This window comes from Halichoerus grypus, chromosome 6 (genome assembly GCF_964656455.1).
Source record: "Halichoerus grypus chromosome 6, mHalGry1.hap1.1, whole genome shotgun sequence".
Taxonomy (NCBI): Eukaryota; Metazoa; Chordata; class Mammalia; order Carnivora; family Phocidae; genus Halichoerus; species Halichoerus grypus.
In genome coordinates this window covers 98,729,675-98,749,594 of record NC_135717.1, presented here as the reverse complement: position 1 = coordinate 98,749,594, position 19,920 = coordinate 98,729,675, and the positions used below count along the sequence as shown (strand labels likewise).

The 19,920-nt window shown below is 32.1% G+C and overlaps 1 protein-coding gene across 2 annotated transcripts in view; it reads left to right on the top strand.

Annotated features, from left to right (window-relative positions):
• Nucleotides 1-19,713, top strand: part of KRAS (KRAS proto-oncogene, GTPase) — a 38,526-nt gene extending 18,813 nt beyond the window's left edge. For both annotated transcript variants that reach the window (XM_036109645.2, XM_078075768.1), the window contains 3 exons: nt 1,406-1,584; nt 2,995-3,154; nt 15,272-19,713. In XM_036109645.2, the coding sequence (XP_035965538.1) occupies nt 1,406-1,584; nt 2,995-3,154; nt 15,272-15,388 (456 nt within the window). In that variant the 3' untranslated portion in view covers nt 15,389-19,713. The remainder of the gene's footprint in view (nt 1-1,405; nt 1,585-2,994; nt 3,155-15,271) is intronic.
• The last annotated feature ends 207 nt before the right edge of the window (nt 19,714-19,920 follow it).

Sequence of the window (19,920 nt, the reverse complement as noted above, 5' to 3'; positions counted from 1 at the left end):
GAAGTCTTTTAGGCATAAGTATTAAAAGTCAGAGGAAAATCACATTTTCATTTTAAGATTCTATAATGTTACCCACTCCCTTTCCTTTTATTCAGTCTTAGAGTTGCACAGTCTCTTTAAGATATCCATCTCTTTCTCCCTTCCTTGCTCCCCCTTTTATAGAAGCCCCATAGAATTTGCGGATAAAACAGTCATGCCCTCTAGAGTTATCGTAGTATCCATCTGGCTGTTACATATTGTTCCCAGGATTCAGAAATGGATAAGGGCATTAAAATCCTCAGTATTGACCTTTCTCTTATATATTCTTCTGACTGTAAGTAAAATAGATGCATGACAATTATTTGTAAATTGATTGATTTTTCTTGCCGTTTTAAATCATCCTATTGTGAATAATAGAGTTGGTAGAGCTATCCCATTTTTGTAATAATTATTTTCTTTCATAGAGCATTTGGATCTTTTTGTTAATAATATGAACACTTGCATTGTTGAATCTCTGCATAACACTGTTTTGTAAACCTTTTTTTTAAATTGTAAGATATATACATATATCTTATATATCATTGCAGCCATTCTTAACTGTACAGTTCTGTGGAATTAAGTAAATTCGCAATGTTGAGCAACCAGTAGCTCCATTTCCAGAACTTTTTCATCATCCCAAACTGAAACCCTGTGTTCATTAAACAGTAACTCTCAAATCCCCTCTCCTCCTGTTCCAGGTAACCTCTATTCTACTTTTTTGTCTCTGTGACGTTACCTATTTTAGGTACCTCATATAAGTGGAATTACAGTTATTTGCCCTTTTTTGTGTCTGGCATAATGTTTGCAGTGTTCTTCTATGTTATAACACATATAGAATTTCATTCCTTTTTATGGCTGAATAACATTCCACTGTGTATATACTCTACATTTTGGCTATTCTAAATAATGCTGCAATGAACATTGACATACAAGTATCTGTTTGACTTCCTGTTTTCAATTCTTTTGGTTATATATGTAGGCACAGAATTGTTGGATCATATGGTAGTTCTATATTTTTTTTGAGGAACTGCCAAACTGTTGTCTACAATGCCTGTACCATTTTACCAGCAATGTATAAAATTTCCAGTCTCTCCACATCCTTGCTAACACTTGTCTTCCTCCCCCCCCTTTTTTTAAAATAATAACCATCCTAATGGGTGTGAAATGGTAGCTCCTTGTGGTTTTGATTTGCATTTCCCTAATGATGTGTTGAGCATCTTTTCATTTGCGTAATGGCCATTTGTATATCTTCTTTGGAGGAATGTCAGTTCAGGTCCTTTACCCTGTTTTGAATTGGGTTGTCTTTTTGTTGTTGGGTTGCATATAACACCTTTTTAAAAGTAAAAGGTGCACCATAATAATCCAGACTGTGTTTCTCCCTTCTCAGGATTCCTACAGGAAACAAGTAGTAATTGATGGAGAAACCTGTCTCTTGGATATTCTCGACACAGCAGGTCAAGAGGAGTACAGTGCAATGAGGGACCAGTACATGAGGACTGGGGAGGGCTTTCTTTGTGTATTTGCCATAAATAATACTAAATCTTTTGAAGATATTCACCATTATAGGTGGGTTTAAATTGAATATAATAAAATGACATTGAGGAGTAATTATATCTTTCATTTGTTGAGTCTTTGCTGACTACCATGCATAAATTATCTAATCTGAATTTTAAAATAATAATGAGGTAGGTAATATTTCCCTGTTTTACAAATAAAGTTCTTGAGGATTAGAACAGTTGAGTACCTTGTTCCAGATTGCATAGATAGTGGTGCTGGAATTGAAACCTAGGCTTGTTTGACTTCAAAACTTGTGCTGTTAACCACTGCAAGGCTTTAAGCTAGAGTCATCATAAAAATAAATACCATCAACAAAAATATGAAAAGGTAATGGAGGTGGTACCACTGAAATAGCCTTAAAAATAATCGAGTATACTGTAGAATTTCTTGGAACTGGATAAACATTGGCTTTAGATAGGAAAAACAAACTCTGAAGTTGTAAAAGATTGAAATATTAGAACAATTACAGTTTGTAAAGAATCTGGCAAATCTGCATAAAATTGACTACTTTAAAATAATTGTTATTAAATATAATTTATATTCTATTTCTTTGAGGGTTTACAGTTTTCAAAAAAGTGCATATTAAATATCCCATTCATTAGCTATGTTCTATAACAGTGAGTTACATTTTAATACATTTCTTACAGCATGTTTTCTTTGTAGTCTAGTGGTAGAGAAAAAGAAATTTGAGTGGGTGACAGTGTTTTTGTAGAACAGTAAATAGGTGTCAGTATGTTAAGCTATAAAGGTTACTTAGCTATTGAGTAGAGGAACTGGGAATTTGAACCAGTTCTTCCTCCATTCCCTACTTCTTATTCCATGCTCTATCTTTGAAATTCACCTAAAATTGTGAAAGAATATAACTTTACCCCAAATTTAGAGTTTATACACATCTTATTGAAAAAAATCAACATGTAGAAGGACTTTTAACAGAATAAACAGTGTAGTAATGTCAGTGTTATCCACGTGCTCTCCTTTTTGAGAAAGATAACGTGAAAATTATGTCATTGTTGTAATCCTTACATGTTTTTGTAATAAATGTACATTTAATAACATAGTATATGTTTCTAAGATTATAATTTTAACAGTTAGGCACAGCACATTTTTAGCCTAGAATTTTTTCAATGTTTTCTGTTTTATCATTGTGACCTACCTGCATATGGACCTATTAGATTGTAGTTTTACCATATTTTTTTGGTATTTTATCTTTTAAGGGACATAGAAATTCTCTCTTTAAATTGGAGAAAAAAATAAATAGAAGGAGAATCAAGGAAAATTTGGTGTGGTTGGAAACTAGAAATTATATTAAATGTCTTCTTTCAGCCATATTTTATAGGGCAGAATTATGGACAATTTTTGAAAGATATATTTGGTTACTAATGTCTCTGCCGTAATGTGTTTTTCTTTTTCCCTCCCCAGAGAACAAATAAAAAGAGTTAAAGACTCTGAAGATGTACCTATGGTCCTAGTAGGAAATAAATGTGATTTGCCTTCTAGAACAGTAGATACAAAACAGGCTCAGGACTTAGCAAGAAGTTATGGAATTCCTTTTATTGAAACATCAGCAAAGACAAGACAGGTAAGTAAAATTGTAATAAATATGAATCTATTCTCTGTAAACTATATCAAAATATTTTAATTATCATAATTTGCTAACATATATTCTGGTAACATCATTTTGACGGTAGGAAGGCAAGAACATTGATAAATGTACATAACTGATAGCATAACTGTTACATCATTTAATGTAACTTAATTTTTCTTTCCATTATGCTAAAATAGAAAATAAAACAATGTTTATTTGGTAAATGTTCTGTTAAGGATATGAAAGGCAGCATTTTTTAATCCAATGTCCATGGTATTACTTTTGGCTTTGTTTTCTTTCCACATTGAATATTTCTCTTCAACTCAGCACATCTTACATTAAGCTTTCAAGATATACAGGGATTTTTTTTTTTTAACTGTTATATTTATAAAGTCAAAGAACAAGGGAACAAATACTGATTCCTATTTTAGAAGTGTTTTGAAGAGTATTATGCCGTGTGTTTCTAGATTAAGTTTTATTATGTTTAAAGAATTTTATTTTGGTAGAATTTTTTTAATTTTCTTTTATCATTAACATATAATGTATTATTTGTTTCAGGGGTACAGGTCTGTGATTCATCAATCTTACACAATACACAGCACTCACCACAACACATACTCTCCCCAGTGGCCATCACCCAGCCACCCCATCCCCCCATCCCCCTTTTGGTAGAATTTTTTTTAAGATATATTTATTTTTGGAGAAAGTTTTCATTAAAGTAAAAGGATATTTAGAAAGCAATTGAAATTCTCAGTTATTCATTTACTGTGTTGTTCTGACAAAAATTAATGCCATATTAACTCTGAATTTTGTTTCAAAAATTATCATTTTTGAAAGTAACTTTTTCTCTAGGTAAAATAATTTCAGTTGACATTATTTAACCTATTTGTATAAAATGAGAGTTTAACATATAGGAAAAAATTCTAGAAAGGAATACATAATGATATGATGGAATATAATTTTCATATACTGAGAAATTGATCAATTTTATATTCCATACAAGTTGAACGTTTATTTTGGGCTTTGCTAGTAACATGTACCTGTGACCCAGAAAACCAATTTTGTGGAATTTAACTTCTGTAATGCTAGGAGGTAAGAAAATTGATGAACAACTCATTACATGTTTAAACTTATAAAAACAGGTATTCTGTAACTTTCACTGAATTATAACGGATAAAAATTTTAAAGTAAACCATAATTCAGCTAGTGTATATGTCTGTTTCGCTAGTGGAAGATCATATGTACTGCTTCCTGATTGTACAAATCTGATACACACTGAAGAAACAATGAATTCTATTTTAAGTCTTTTTTGGGGGGATTAAAAGCTGAATTTTTATAGTTTGATTATAGTACAAATATCTCATTCTAAAGCCTGATTTATAGGTTAAAGAAAGAAGTTGGTATATAGCACTTCTCACTTCACTTTAGAGGAATTAAGATTGCATTCAAATCCATTCCCAGGTCCCAGAGACTGGGAGAAGTTTGGTTTTTGTCTTCTTTTTACTAGTCTTCTCTAACCAGACTTCTTGATTTCCCTTATAGAGGAGGTACTCAGAAAACATGATTATAATATTTATAACTTTTCTCCCAACATTTTTTTATGAAAATGTAGAATACAAGGAACGTTATTGAAAATACTTGTCAACATACTGCCTACTACTAAATCATACCATTACATTATATTAACTTGCATTATTTGTAACTTTTAAAAGATACTTTTTAGAGAACATTACTTAATATTTTAGTTTACATTTTATTAAAAAAAAAACTGATTTTGCCTCATGTGGTAAAAGGGGTTGCAAATAGAGCAGGGCTTCTTATACTTAATATGCATATGAATGGAGTAGGCTTCTTATTCAAATCCAGATTCTAATCAGTGGGTTCAGGTTGGGACCTGTGATCCTGCATTTTTAACAGGCTCTCAGGTGATGCTGATTTTGGTACATGGACCACACTTGGGGTAGAAAGACAACAGAAGACAGTAAAAAGGAGTTGTCTGTTATTCTGACAATGTTGCCCTCTACTTAAAGAGCCTAAAATAGCTGTGGCTTCTTGTTACATAGTTACTACCTAAGAAGTACAGTTTATTCTTAGTGTTTGACATTAATGCTTTAATATACCACAGCATTCATGATAATCAGAAAATTACCTGGATTCCTTTTAAAGTAGATTTTGTAGCTTTTACACAGTTTTTTTTGGGGGGGGGGTAGGGAATGTGAATGTAGTATATATGATATGGAAGTAGATTAATTTAAATTTGCTTTGTTGACATTTATGTAGATCATCTAAAATATAGAGTAATATAAAAGAATACTTGTAGTACTTTATTTCTTCTCATGCTCAGCTTTTCTTATATTTATAACCTACTTTATATCTTTATATAATTTATGTTGCTAAACTATACTTAGATATTTTAGTTTCTGATCTTTGATTTCTTTTTATTTCATGGACTTGTTGATTTGCCTTTCAAAAGTTTACTCATCTTTCTCTGTTGAAATTTATTTGATATTTGCATGCTTTTGGAAGACTTTAAAGAGCTATTCCAAGTAATTGTGGAGGTTACGATATATGTAAATTTTTATAAATTTTACATTTCCAGTTTTTGTGAAAATTTGAAGCCCTATTTTCTGCAGAGTATTTTGTTACTTATCTGCTATTACTTATTTGTTGTTTGAGCAAACTAAATATGCATACTTTTGTTGAATTTTATCAGCAGTTACTTGCTTCATACCCTAAGTTTTAGTCTTGAGCATGAACCTAAAACACAAAACTAAAAAGAATTATTTATATTCAGGTTGGTAGGAAAAAGACATTCATTTAGAAGGACCAGACAATAAGTGTTTTAAACTTTGGAGGCCATAAGTGATATCTGTTGCAGTTTTTTTTTTCTTATAACCCTTTAAAAATGCAAAAAAATCATTCTTAGCTTGTGGCCAGTACAAAAAATAGGCTGTGGCTACATTTGGCCTGCAGGCTGTAGTGTGCTGATCCCTGATTCCCTGGGGAACTGTACTGTTTGATTAGATGCTAGAAATTAGGTCAGACTTTAGACTTAAATTTTACAGGCTAACAGTAGTAATTTTAAAATAAAACAGATATTCTATGAAAGGGAAATAGGAGTTTTACTCTAGTACTTTTTTAAGATAGGATTGCAGAATACATATATTATGAAATTACTTTGTAGTTTTAAAAAAGCCCATTATTTGGGTTAGAATATAATGAATTATATATTTTTTACAATATTTTAGTCCACATCTGAAAGGCCAGAGTAATTTTTATTTTCTGCTAGTATGCTTTATGTGGCCCCTGTGTTCCAAGTATATAAAGACTGCTACCTACTTCACATTTATCTGGGTAGTTTAGTAATTGCCAGATTTTTCTGGCCTCATTGGGCAGTGCATGCAGTGTTGGCAAAGGCTGTTGAAACCAAAACATTGACACCATGGTAATCAGCTGTGTGTTTTCCAGTCTGCTAAAATCAGAATTGGGGAGGGTTCAGGAAAGTGGATGACAGAAGCAGAATTCTTAGCGTATCTGCTACTCCTGATTCAGCTTTTTTACTTCCTGGAGGTCTCAATTTGAGCATAATGTGAAAATTAGCTTTACAAATTTGAAAATGTTGAGTGATTAATTTCCTGGTTTTTGTTAATTTCTAGATACTTAAAATTGGTTGTTAGAAGACCTGTATTAAAGAAAGCTTTTGATCAAATTGTTTTGAAGCAAGCCAAATAAAAAATCTCCTTATGTATTTCTGTTTGTTAGTAGTTGAGTTTGTGTACATGAGATAAATATTTTGAACTTTAGCCTTTTTATGAGTTAAAAATAAAACAGTAACTGAGCACCTGCTATGTGCACCATGCATAACCTCCCAAGTTAGTGGTATTGCTGCATTTCAGTAGTACCTGAGATGGACTATAGTTTGGCCAGGTTTCTTGAGAAATTCATCAATACAGAATTTTTTTTAAGAATACATCTAGTTTCTCCCATTCCTGTCCCCCAAGAAGGCTAGTAGTCTTGTATCTGTCTCTATTGAGGGTATTTGAAGTGTTATTTCCTTGAAAGTGTTTTCAAGAATTTTCCTTGATAATAGGCCACTCAACAGGAACTTGTTTAGAATGAAATCATTTAGTGAAAGCATTATAGGCACCAGAATATAGGATGATGCTATTTGTTGACAGTTTCTTTTCTGGTATGGAATGCTCTATTTCCTTAGTCTCACACGTGTGTTTTCGGATAATAGCTGAGCTGAAATTATTGTCAAATCTCGATTTAAAAACAGTTTACACGTATGAACTTATACACTTTTGTTCCTACATATTTTCAATTGTTCTGAAAGTTTAGTAAGTGATGTTTGAAAATGAACATATGTGGCAATAAGCCATATTCCCAAGAATAAATCATTGAGTGCCAGTTAAGAGCTTAGCAGCTAGCTCAGTGGGTATTGAAAATCTGTTTCAGCTACACTTTGTCTTCGAAAATTACTTACACATTTTGGAGTATGAAACCAGTGTTCTTCGGTAGTGCCAGTGGCTTAAGGTGCACACAAGGATAAATAGTGTTCTCTTGATGTCATATGACTTTTAAAGCATATTATCAAGAAATGAGAAATAATTTGTCTGAGAAAATATGGTAAATAGCTGATTCTTTAAAATCTGATATAATTTCCTCTTAGTAAAAATAAGAAATGACCAGAGTTACTCTGGAAGACTATTTCTCAGTGTTAATTATCTTAGCCACTCAGGTCCTAATGCTGAATTCTTGGTGGTGGGTAGTAATCGCTTCTTTTTAATTATTGGCCTCCAATTTTCTCTCTGCATTGCTGGAAACAAAAATCATATATTCTGTACTGGTGATGGGGATGCACACACTTAAAAAGTAGACATGTTCAAACTGATTTTAGTAATAAGTTACAATCAAAATTTGCTTCTGCTAAATTAGTGGAGGACCAAAACCCTGTCCTCTCTCCCCAGCATGTTTTACTACTTCTCTTACTGACCTTGTAACTTTTTTTTAAATAGGAATAACAGTTTACATTCTTAAAAAATGTGAGCTTTTACCTGGTTTGTTTTGTGTGTGTGTGTGTGTGTGTGTACACATATAAGTGTGTCTCTCTCTCTCTATATATATATTTAATTTCTTGCATTGATTTTTGAATTGAAAGAGAATTATTTATGAAAATATCTTAAATGCCAGCTCATACTTTACATTTTACATGTTTTACAGGAGTGATTTTAATGCCTTATTTATCTTATGTAATGAGAATTTCTGATATATAATTTTTTAAGGACTTAAAAAATAAACCCTTTCCTCTTGAGAATGATAAATACAAAATACTAAAAGATTTGTATACATGCACAAGTGGCTATCTAATTTAAAGTACCAGTGTATTTAATAATTTCAGAAAATGGCTGGAAATTTTTATTTTGTAGTTGACTTAGCTAGCTGGCTAGCTAGTTGAGTAAATTGATTCCATTAAAAAGGAGATGCAAATTTTCTTGGGCTATTATGATTTTTGTATTAGATAGCTGAATAGAAATATATCACTGGATGGTTATAAATAACTTGAGATGTACATTTTAATGTATAAACAACATATTTAAATGCCTGTTAACTGAAACTTAATTTTATGAATTTTAAAGTTTTACTTCAAAGGTAAACTACTGAACTCTACTGAAGCAGTTCTTAGTATATTCTTGAGATTTATAAAAAATTAATATACCCTAAAGAATTGAGGTGCCTTTTTTTCCCCTTAACTATTAAAGGTAATGAATATGAGATAACTTCTGAATGGAAGAATTAAACCTTAGCTATTTTACTTCATTTAATATTTAAATGGTCAATTCTCTGTGCATGATTGAATTTAAACCTACAAATCATATTTTTGATATATATATTAGCTTTCTAGGGACTGGGTCCATTTTGTCACATTTGGTTCATAGAAAGACTGATGTTACCAATCCCAGAGAGTTAAAATATTGCCAATCCCCATAGTAAGTAATTCATTTTAAAATACAAAAACAGATTAGGCTTAAAATTAAATGTACAATAAAATATACCACCCTTTCTAAATACTTACATTTTCTTTTAGAAGAATAAACACAATTATTAATCTTTTAAATTAATCAGTACATGTAGATTAATATTTGTGTGCATTTATCTTTAGATGTAAGCTTCAACTTTTAGTGGTATGTTTTCTTAGACAAACTAGGAGCACAGTTAACTGAATACTATGTCCCCTTTAGCTACTGCTTACTTTTCTGGACTGAAAAAGACATTAAAAACTGTTGATCTCCATACGGCCAGGTATGATTGTGTCTGTTGCCATAACTTTCTTACTATGGCATTAAGCAGAAGTCCCTTTCTCCCTTTAGAGTATTTAAATTAGAATAGAAGGTATGAAGCCAGTATAATTGGATACTGTTCTAAAAATTATTTTTAAGAATACTTCTAATAAGGAAACAAAATGCATTGTTACTATTTTGTGTGTGTACTTTAAACAATTCATGGTGTTTTCATATTATGATAAACAGCCTTCATGTAGCATTTTTATTTAAATAATGTAGCTATCCACCTGCAAAAGTCTCAGTTTCAGCTCCACTTGTGGACTCTAGAAATTGGCTGGACAGTGTTTTAATTGCAGATAGAACTCAAGATTCTAGTCTCTTGACCCAACTTTATTTTGAGGTATTTTTTGTGTGTGTGGTGTGTGTGTGTGTGTTTTAACTTTAAACATCCTGTTTGTACCATTTTTCTCCTCATTCCCCAGGTAGGGGAAGGTGGGAGAGGTAGGAATGCTTGTTTTTCCTAAGTCAAATAATTTAAATCTAACTTCAGGTTAAGCTTTGATTAATTCCATGACTGGTGAACTAAAATGATTGCATTAATTGATACACAGATACTAATATATGTGCCTAGGTTTTTTATAGTCTCCCCTAATTCTAATCAAAAACTTTTAGAATTCTAATTCCATTATAAAACAAAAATGATTTTAAAGAACAAACCAGGATTCAAGCCCATATTTTAAAACTGCATCCCCAGTTTTACTCAAACAATCTGATGTCTGTTTTAAAAAGAAATTCTCAAGTAAAGGTCATAATTTCAAACTTCTTACACAAGGCTGTCCCAATAAATTACTATTACAAATGAAACAGACTTTAAAGTTATGTTTTACAATGCAGAGAGTGGAGGATGCTTTTTATACATTGGTGAGAGAGATCCGACAATACAGATTGAAAAAAATCAACAAAGAAGAAAAGACTCCTGGCTGTGTGAAAATTAAAAAATGCATTGTAATGTAATCTGGTAAGTTCAGCATATTAATTTTGGCAGAAAGCAGATGTCTTTCAAAGGTAACAAAGTAGCAACCATGTTAGAACTACCTAGGTGTGGGATTCTGATTTGAAGTATTAAAAGATAAGAAATAGGTAGTTTGTTTCCATAATTAGTACATTTATTTTTAATATAATGCATATTAATTATAATTGATGCAGTTTTGATAGCTGTAGACTGCATTTGTCATCGGGTCTAGAAAGAAAAAAGAAAGGAAACTGCATAGAGAGTTAAGGTTGAATGGTCCAAGGGTGGGGAAGGACCCACTCTTACAATGTATTCTTTCTTTTGGACATTCTGCAAGCAAATACTTATTCTGCCTGTGTTCTCTAACTCAGTGGCATCAGCATCATTTTTTTACCCAAGTAAGAAACCTGGGAGTCTTGGGATGACTCTGACATCCCTCTTTTGCACTCTCATTTGGAGGCAACCACAAATTCCTTTGATGTTACATTTTGACTTTTATCACATCATTAGTTCAGGTTCCTATCACTTCTTGCTGGGACTGTTATATTCTGTTATTTGGCTTATCTGTTGCTGCCTTTATTCATAGTGCAACTGGAGAGATACACTTAAAAGAAATGTCATTCTCTTTTCTTTAAGTCCAGTCACTGACTTCCTGTTACCTGTGGAATAAAATCTCGAACTTCATAGTATGTTATATAGTCTTTTAACATCTTTCTACCCTTCTAGCCTTTGGCTTTATCCCTAAAAACTCCTTGCCTGAAGTTTTTTTTTGTTTTTTTTGTTTTTTTTGTCCTTACTTGAACACCATGTTATTTCTTACCTTCCCTTGAGTCTTGGCTGTTGCTTTTGGTTGGAATGCCATTATCTTTATCCATAGTCTTATTAATTAGCTAACATTTTTTTCATGGTTGTTTATTCTCCAAGAATCTTTCTTTATAGCCTTAGACTAGGCATAATGCCCTTCCTGTGTATTCCCAATATACTGTTCTTAACTGTTACATGCTTGCCATGTTAAATTGAAATAAGCTCTTTTATGTTTGATTCCTATACAGTAGAATCTTAGCCAGAACCATGTATTTTCAATCTTTGCGTGATGATGGCCTAACAAGGTTCCTGGCACATAGTAGCTGCCCATTTGGATTTACTGAGTGGAATTTGTTTCCCTTTTTTTTTTTTTTAGATTTATTTATTTATTTTAGAGAGCATGTGCATGCGCTTGGGCGTGCACGCAGTGGGGGAGAGGGAGAGAGAGACTCTACGCTGACATGGAGCCTGACACAGGGCTCCATCTCACGACCCTGAGATCATGACCTGAGCCCAAATCAAGAGTTGGACTCTTAACCGACTGAGCCACCCAGGTGCCCCAGTTTTCCTTTCTAAACCAATTACCAAATTTGGTCTTGCTCAGAAAAGATTTCACTCAGTAGTTTTTATTATGTGGATTTAAGGTCTGAAGTAATTAGTGTATCTCCCAAAAGCATAAAATGTACATCTGAATAGACTCAGTCCCAAAAGATAGATGCTATACTAATCTGCTAACCTCAGAAGAAATAAAGCATGACTGGCGTTAATTTTTATTGAAATTTATGAACTCTTAATATTTTTTGAGTATCATTGTATAGAACAATATCTTAATTTAGAAGTTCTGATAAAATTTAACATTGCAATGTAATAGAGAAGTTAAACTTTTTAAATAACAGTAGCCATGACCAGATTTAGGTGGTGGGTTTTTTATTTTCTCCTCCTATTGTCTTACTAGAGGTGATTTTTAAAGTCCAATAAAGTAAGTTTTACAGTTTAACTTTTATTTAAAACAAAGGTGGAAGCACATCATTTTCTGATTTCTTATTTGTGACTATGTAGTGTGAATGTCAATTGGTGGGCATGATGAATTAAATCCTTGTTTCTTCAGTGGGCATGGAAAGCATTTAAATAAAATGTACTTGGTAATACTTAAAGTTTTAAATAAAAATAGTTTTATAAAATTATATTGACAGTAATAAATATATACAAATTAGTTTTTCTTAGTCCTAAAATGGTTGGGTTTGAGCAAAATTACTGGGATAATATTTTTGTCTTTTATATATGTATATGAAAATGACTAATTCCCATATGGAAAAAAGGAATTCAGTGCCCTTTTTCTACTAATTATAACCTATCCCTAATCTTTGAAATTATTTAATTTTAATACGTTACATAGAAAAAGAGTTCAATATTAAGAAAGAATGCAATATTAACCTAAAGTATTTGTCAGAATCTTTGAAGAAGGTAATGTTAACAATTCTGTTTTCATTGTCTCCTAAATACTTGTGTCGTTTTCACCTTAGAATGTGTCTTCTCTATATCCATATCACAGTTTTTCATTTTATCTGCTTCACCATTTTAGTATCGTTGACATTTTTCTTCATTATAAAAGCAGTTGAAGTGGAGTAGACTACATAAGCTTGTGTGTGTGATGAAAGGGAATTTGTGAAGGGTGGGGGAGTTGGACTAGGTCCTCTTTTAAGATTCCATACCATTCTAAGGATTTATGATTATAAATTAGTTGGGTTGGTGAGCTGTAAAATAATTCTTTATTATATCATTGGAAGTTTTTGCTTTTTATGTGTTAAAAGTGTTAGCATGAAGGTTTATATAATTAAGCCTTGATTGTATTGCTGAAAAATTATATTTTATCACTTTTCCTCTCTCCTTTGGGTAAAGAAAAAGCATATGTGTGTCAGTAATGAATGATATCAGAAAGTGGAGAACATCAGTTGAGTGTAGTTTGGGTGTTTTATTGGGGACTTTTTTCACTAGACTTCACACAAAAACTGGTTTTTATCCAGAACTATTTATTTATTTATTTACATATTAAAAGATTTAATTTATTTTTTCAAGATTTATTTATTTTAGAGAGAGAGAATGGGGAGAAGGGGCAGTGGGAGAGAGAGAAATCCTCAAGCAGACTCCCTGCTGAGAGGAGAACTCGATGTGGGACTCGATCCCAGGACCCTGAGATCATGGCCTGAGCCAAAATCAAGAGTTGGATGCTTAACCGACTGAGCCACCCAGGTGCCCCTTAGAGAGAGAGAGAGAGAGAGAGGGAGCGGGGGGTGCGGGGGAAGGGTAGAGGCAGAGGAAGAGAGAGAATCTCAAGCATACTCTGCGCTCAGGGTGGAGCCCATGGTGGGGCTTGATCTTGCGACCCCCACATCATGACCTGAACCAGAATCAAGAGTCTGTTGCTTAACCAACTGAGCCACCCAGGCACCCCTACAACTCTTTATTTAAACCTGAGCAAGCCTGTCATTCCTGCTCTGTGTTTCTTTAAAAATAGTGATAATATTTTTCTGATTTTTAGATCTGTTGTGAAAATTAGTTAAATGTAACTTGAATGAAAATGCCCTGAATTAATTTTATTATTTTGAAATATTAATTGTAAAAGATCTTAGTAGTGTAGTAAAGGAGAAATCATATCACTGTTAAGTTTTTAAATTTTAAATTATGTTCAAGATAATATAACTTAATGAGTGCATTTATATGAATATTCAACAGAAGTGGTTAAGATGAGTAAAAACCCAATTTTCGTTGTTCTTAAAGTAGCTTGATTTATACAACTTTATTTGCTGGGTATTTGTTCTTAGGACTCCCTCTAGTGTCTCTGTTTGAAAGCATCATTAGGTTAACAGGCTTAAAAATAATTACTATTTCCGTTGAACAGATTTTAAAATACATAGAGGATCATACTTTTTGAATTTTTTTTTTTCTTCAGTTTTTTATTTTGCTGTTATATTTAACTTGCTTTTTAATGGGGTCATGACAGGAATTGACTTCTGTAGTCTTGTATAATTTCAGTATTGCAGGGTTAAAATCTGTTCTGCTACCACTTTCAGAGTCCCATTTTCTACCTTATGAATTATTAGGATAAAAATTATTCTGACTTGAAATCACTTTCAGCCATTACTTACTTATACACCTTGCTTTGATCAGGAATAGATGTATCAAAATGACCAAATGAAAATTTCTTTGAAGATACAGCAATTTGGCTTATTATGGCAAACTTTTGAATACATAATGTATTAAACAGAAACTAAAACAATAATAAATAAAAGAGAGTCTACTCCAGATTGGTAACTACACCACCATTTAAATGATTTAGCTCATTTCTCTACAAATCTGAAGTATTACATTTTTCGAACTATTGTGTCTTATCTTTGGAATCAACTTTAAGTTTCTATATGTTAAGTATTGAATTGAAACTATGCCTTAATATATATTATTTGAAAGCTGAAAGGATATTTGAATATTTACTTCCTGGGGATTATTTAAATCTAATGGATTTAAGTAAGTATTGAACCCAGAGCTCAAATATTGTTACTGAATATTTATGAAAATAATATATACTTGCATGGCTTATATCTAATATCTAGAAACTCCAGGATAATTAAATGTAAATGGATATTCACACACAGAAAAACACACACAAGTGCATTTGGATTTTGGTGACAAAGTATGCCAATATGGAAAAATGAGTAGCAAAGTTAAGTTCTGGGAAAAAGTTATTTGTTCAGTTTATGTAAGATTGTGTACATTGATTTTCTTTGCCTTTTGTGAAAGTTAGTGTTCCTATTTATGATATTGATGAAATATTTCTGAAGAAGACATTATAAGAATAAAAGTCTGATACATATATTCAGTTGCCTAAAGAAAAATGTAAAGTGTCCTTACTCTTTATCAGTATTAGTGTTTCCAGTAGTTATATATCCTTTCTGTTATCTGTATACCTCAATCCATTATATATACTCACATTTTAATATTTGTTATGTGTTTCAGGGTGTTGATGATGCCTTCTATACATTAGTTCGAGAAATTCGAAAACATAAAGAAAAGATGAGCAAAGATGGTAAAAAGAAGAAAAAGAAGTCAAAGACAAAGTGTATAATTATGTAAATACAATTTGTACTTTTTTCTTAAGGCATACTTAAGTAAAAGTGGTAATTTTTGTATATTACACTAAATTATTAGCATTTGTTTTAGCATTACCTAATTTTCTGCTCCATCCGAACTGTTAAGCTTTTATCTTGAATGCTTATTTTAAAATGACAGTGGAAACTTTTTTTCCTCTAAGTGCCAGTATTCCCTGAGTTTTGGTTTTTGAACTAGCAATGCCTGTGAAAAAGAAACTGAATACCTGAGATTTCGGTCTCGGGGTTTTTGGTGCATGCAGTTGATTACTTCCTATTTTTCTTAACCAATTGTGAACTTTGATGTGAAACAAATTAATGAAGCTTTCGAATCATCCCTATTCTGTGTTTTATCTAGTCACATACATGGATTAATTACTAATTATAACTTCAGTTGAGATTTCATGATTGGTTTTACTGAAACATTGAGGGAACATGAATTTATGGGCTTCTTGTAGATTCATCTTGTAGGATGTCCTATAGTTTCAGTCACCCTTAATGAATGTAAAGTTACACTGTTCACAAGGTTTTCTCCATCTTTCACTGCTATTTGTCATAGTCACGCTCCCAAAAATATTATATTTTTTCTATAAAAAGGGAAAAAATGGAAAAAAATACAAGGCAATGGGAAATATTAAAAGGCATTTACTTTCCATATTAGATAAATTCCTATAATACTCTGAATAGCTTTTCCTGTAAAGGCAGACCCAGTATGTAATGAGGATTATAGCAACCATTTTGGGGCTATATTTACATGCTACTAAATTTTTGTATTAATTGAAAAAATTTTAACATGTATAAAAAATTCCCATAGGAATTAAATACAGTCTCCCTGTGTCAGATTGCTCTTTCTTAGCATAACTTTAAATCTTTTCTTGATCTTTGGTCTTAGAAAATAGTTTTAATTCTGGTAATGACATTAAAGATTATTTGGGCCAGTTAGCTTTAGTAGATGTTAAAGAGACCAAGGTTGCAAGGCCAGGCCTTGTGTAAACCTTTGAGCTTCATTAAGAGTTTCATAGTATGGACTGGCATCCCTGTGGTCTCCCTGTTGTCATGAATTGGGTGGTCAGAAGTGGGGACGAGGAGAGTTTGGATAAGATGCATCCTCACTATGTGGTGGTCCTGCTGACAGATCAGGAACATCACTTTTGTTAAAAAAAAACAAAACAAAAAAACCAATAGAACTTTTTAAAAACATTATTTCAATTAAGATTTTGGGGTAGGGGGTGGCAAGACTTTAATTTTTTTTTTTTTTTAAAACAATGAAGTGAAAAAGTTTCAAAATCTTTAGTATTGGCTAGTTCTCAACACTGGCTAAAGTAACATTTCATACACACTTTGCAAGTGTGGTCCATATTTAAGAATGTCTAATGCTTAAATAATAAATTAATAACAATGATTCTTTCAGTGCATTTAAAATGTATTTTTAAATATCTGAAGTGAGATGGTGTGTTGAGGTGAAAATATCACTGGACCAGGAGGAAGGTGACTTAGATTCTAGTTACATGTCTTTTACAATTTCAGTTTTGGGCAAATCACTTACTGTCCATTTCTTCATGTTAAAAGGAGTCATCTCAGAGGCTTAGCTAGCATTACAACTATGTGATTTACATTCAGTTTACATAAGGATATACCTGTTTGTCAATCTCAGCACAGTCTGTAACTTTTTACCTGTGTTATCTTCAGCGCCCGTCTTAGACAAAGTTGTGCAAGAGGTGAAGTTTATTTTTGAGTATCTGTTCTCTAGTAGTAGTACTCCTCTCCCATAGTAGTGTCATCTTGCCTGCCTACCCTTCTACATGCCACATGACTTTCTTTTCTTCTAATTCCCCTAACCTCAAGATTTATTGCTGCTTTGGGTATCTCCATGAAGGCTTCCCATCAAGTCACATTGCTCAGGCTCAACTTAATCTGACAGATACTGTAGTAGGATCTGACCTAATAGCTAATTTTCAGGTGGTAGCTAGAGTAATTTAATTTTGATCCTTTGAACATCATCTCTTTGCTACCTGGTCGACTAGTGGCTAAGTAGGAAAAGTAGGATTTTTCATACCTGCTAAGAATAGACCCTATCCAGTAGAAGAATTTAATAAATTTATATTAATAAATACGGAAAGATTCCTTAGATAATCAAACTAGGACTAGACCTGGTAACAGTGATACATTCCATTATTTTAGTAAGTAAAATCTTCTTACAATGAAAAATACTTTAAAATTTAATTCATAAAGCTTACTTTTTAGCAGAATTCATTTATCCAGCAAATATTTGAGTGCCTATTGGATGCCAGGTACTGCACAAGGCAGTGGGGATCCTACAGTATCCCCAACAAGGGACATAATTCCTATCTTTAAGTAGTGCTGATATTTTAGAGTGGTCTGTAATCTTAGTGAGGCATTTGGCACATGACCCAGAAATAAGATAATGCATATTTTAGTTTTGCAAAGAAGGGATATGGTCTCTAAGGTTTCTTCCAGTTCTAAAATAATTGTTTCGCTCTGATTCCAATAAAGCTGTTTAATGAAGCTACTTTATGTAGATCACTTTACTTCATTATTTTAAGGGAGTAAACGTGACTATATTTTTTATTTGGGATAATTATGTGACTTTATTGGGACAGTTGTAGTACACATTAAATCGTATGTCAGATGATAACATTAAAATTCCCAAGTGTGTAATATTCTAGTTGGTCTCTTTGTATCATAATTAAAATAGACTTAAATATTGAATTCAAAAATAGTTTTATTTATCTGGGTATGAATAAACAGATGCCTGAACTAATTCACAGAAAAGGAAACTTCTGTGTAAAATTCAGTCCAATTTCTGAAATGCTATGCTAAACTACAGGTTTATGGAACATTATCTAGATAGGGTGTTAAGACTTTATATAGTACTTCCTCTTGTTTCTACACAAGAGAAAGAAATGGCCATACTTCAGGAATTGCAGTGCATAACTGAGGGATTTTTAGGACTCTTGAATTTTTTGATGTAGCTGGGCAACTTTTTTTAGGCAGTGGTAATCATCCTTTATTATGTGAATTTTGAATGGTTTGACAAAAGGTTTGTTTTTGTAGAGATTTTAAAAGGGGAGCGATAATCCTAGAAAGAAATATTATGTAATTATTACGGCCTTAAAGATAAAAATCCTTGGAGTTGAAAAAATTGCTAAATTACCTAGTCTTAGACATTAACATGTTTGTGGAAGAACATAGCAGAAGTATGTAGTATAATTTGAGTGAATATTACCAATTAGGAATTCTAGGCTCTATTTTAACTGAGTCACACTGCATAGGAATTTAGAACCTAACTTACAGGTTATCAAAATCTTTGCCACCATTGCACAATTTTGTCCTAATATATATAGAAGCTTTTGTGAGGCATGTTCGGTTGCAGTTTGCACAAGTTCATCTCATTTGTGTTCCAGTGATTTTTTTCTTCTAACCATTTTTTTTCAAAACAATAAATACACATTGTTTTTTTGGTAGGCAATAAAAACTGTCATTTCCATTGTCAAAAAGTAATTTCTTGATAACTGTATTAATGGTTTTTAAAAAACCATCAGTTACTTTAAAACTGAATTTATATTTAATAACTTCTGTATTAGTGTTGGGTAGCATGAAATCTGCATTGAGAAATTGAACAGCATACAACTGGTAGCTGTAAATTCCTTCAGAAAATGAAAATTATTTCTTCCTGAAGATATATTTACATCAGTTCTTGAAGAATAGTCATAACTAGATTAATAACTGTTTTAGTTTAATAGTTTTAAGTGCCTGTTTGGGATGATGATAGGCAATTTAGATGAATTTAGGAAAAAACAAAGTTCTAACTTACAGAAATGTCCATTACAGAGCGTCGCCCTCCCCATAGAGCTAAATGGGTTATGTAATGTTTTATCCAAAAGTTTCCAATTCCACTGTCTTGTGTTTTCATGTTGAAAATACTTTTGCATTTTTCCTTTGAGTGCCAATTTCTTACTAGTACTATTTCTTAATGTAACATGTTTACCTGGAATGTATTTTAACTATTTTTGTATAGTGTAAACTGAAACATGCACATTTTGTACATTGTGCTTTTTTTTGTGGGACATATGCAGTGTGATCCAGTTGTTTGCCATCATTTGGTTGCGCTGACCTAGGAATGTTGGTCATATCAAACATTAAATTTAAAAATGACCACTCTTTTAATTAAAATTAACTTTTAAATGTTTATAGGAGTATGTGCTGTGAAGTGATCTGAAATTTGTAATATTTTTGTCATGAACTGTACTGCTCCTAATTATTGTAATGTAATAAAAATAGTTATGGTGACTCTGGTAGTGTGTACTTCTTGAAATTTGAAATATTTGCCCCACAATTGATATGGAATAGTTTATAAGCCACAGACACTATTATTAGTGAATCTTTTGCAGCTTATATGTTAGATGTATTCTTTATTTGTGAAAGGTGCTGTGAACATTATGTAAAGGTTTAAGTGTTTGCTTAAAACCATGTTAGATTTAGGTCCATTTACTATGT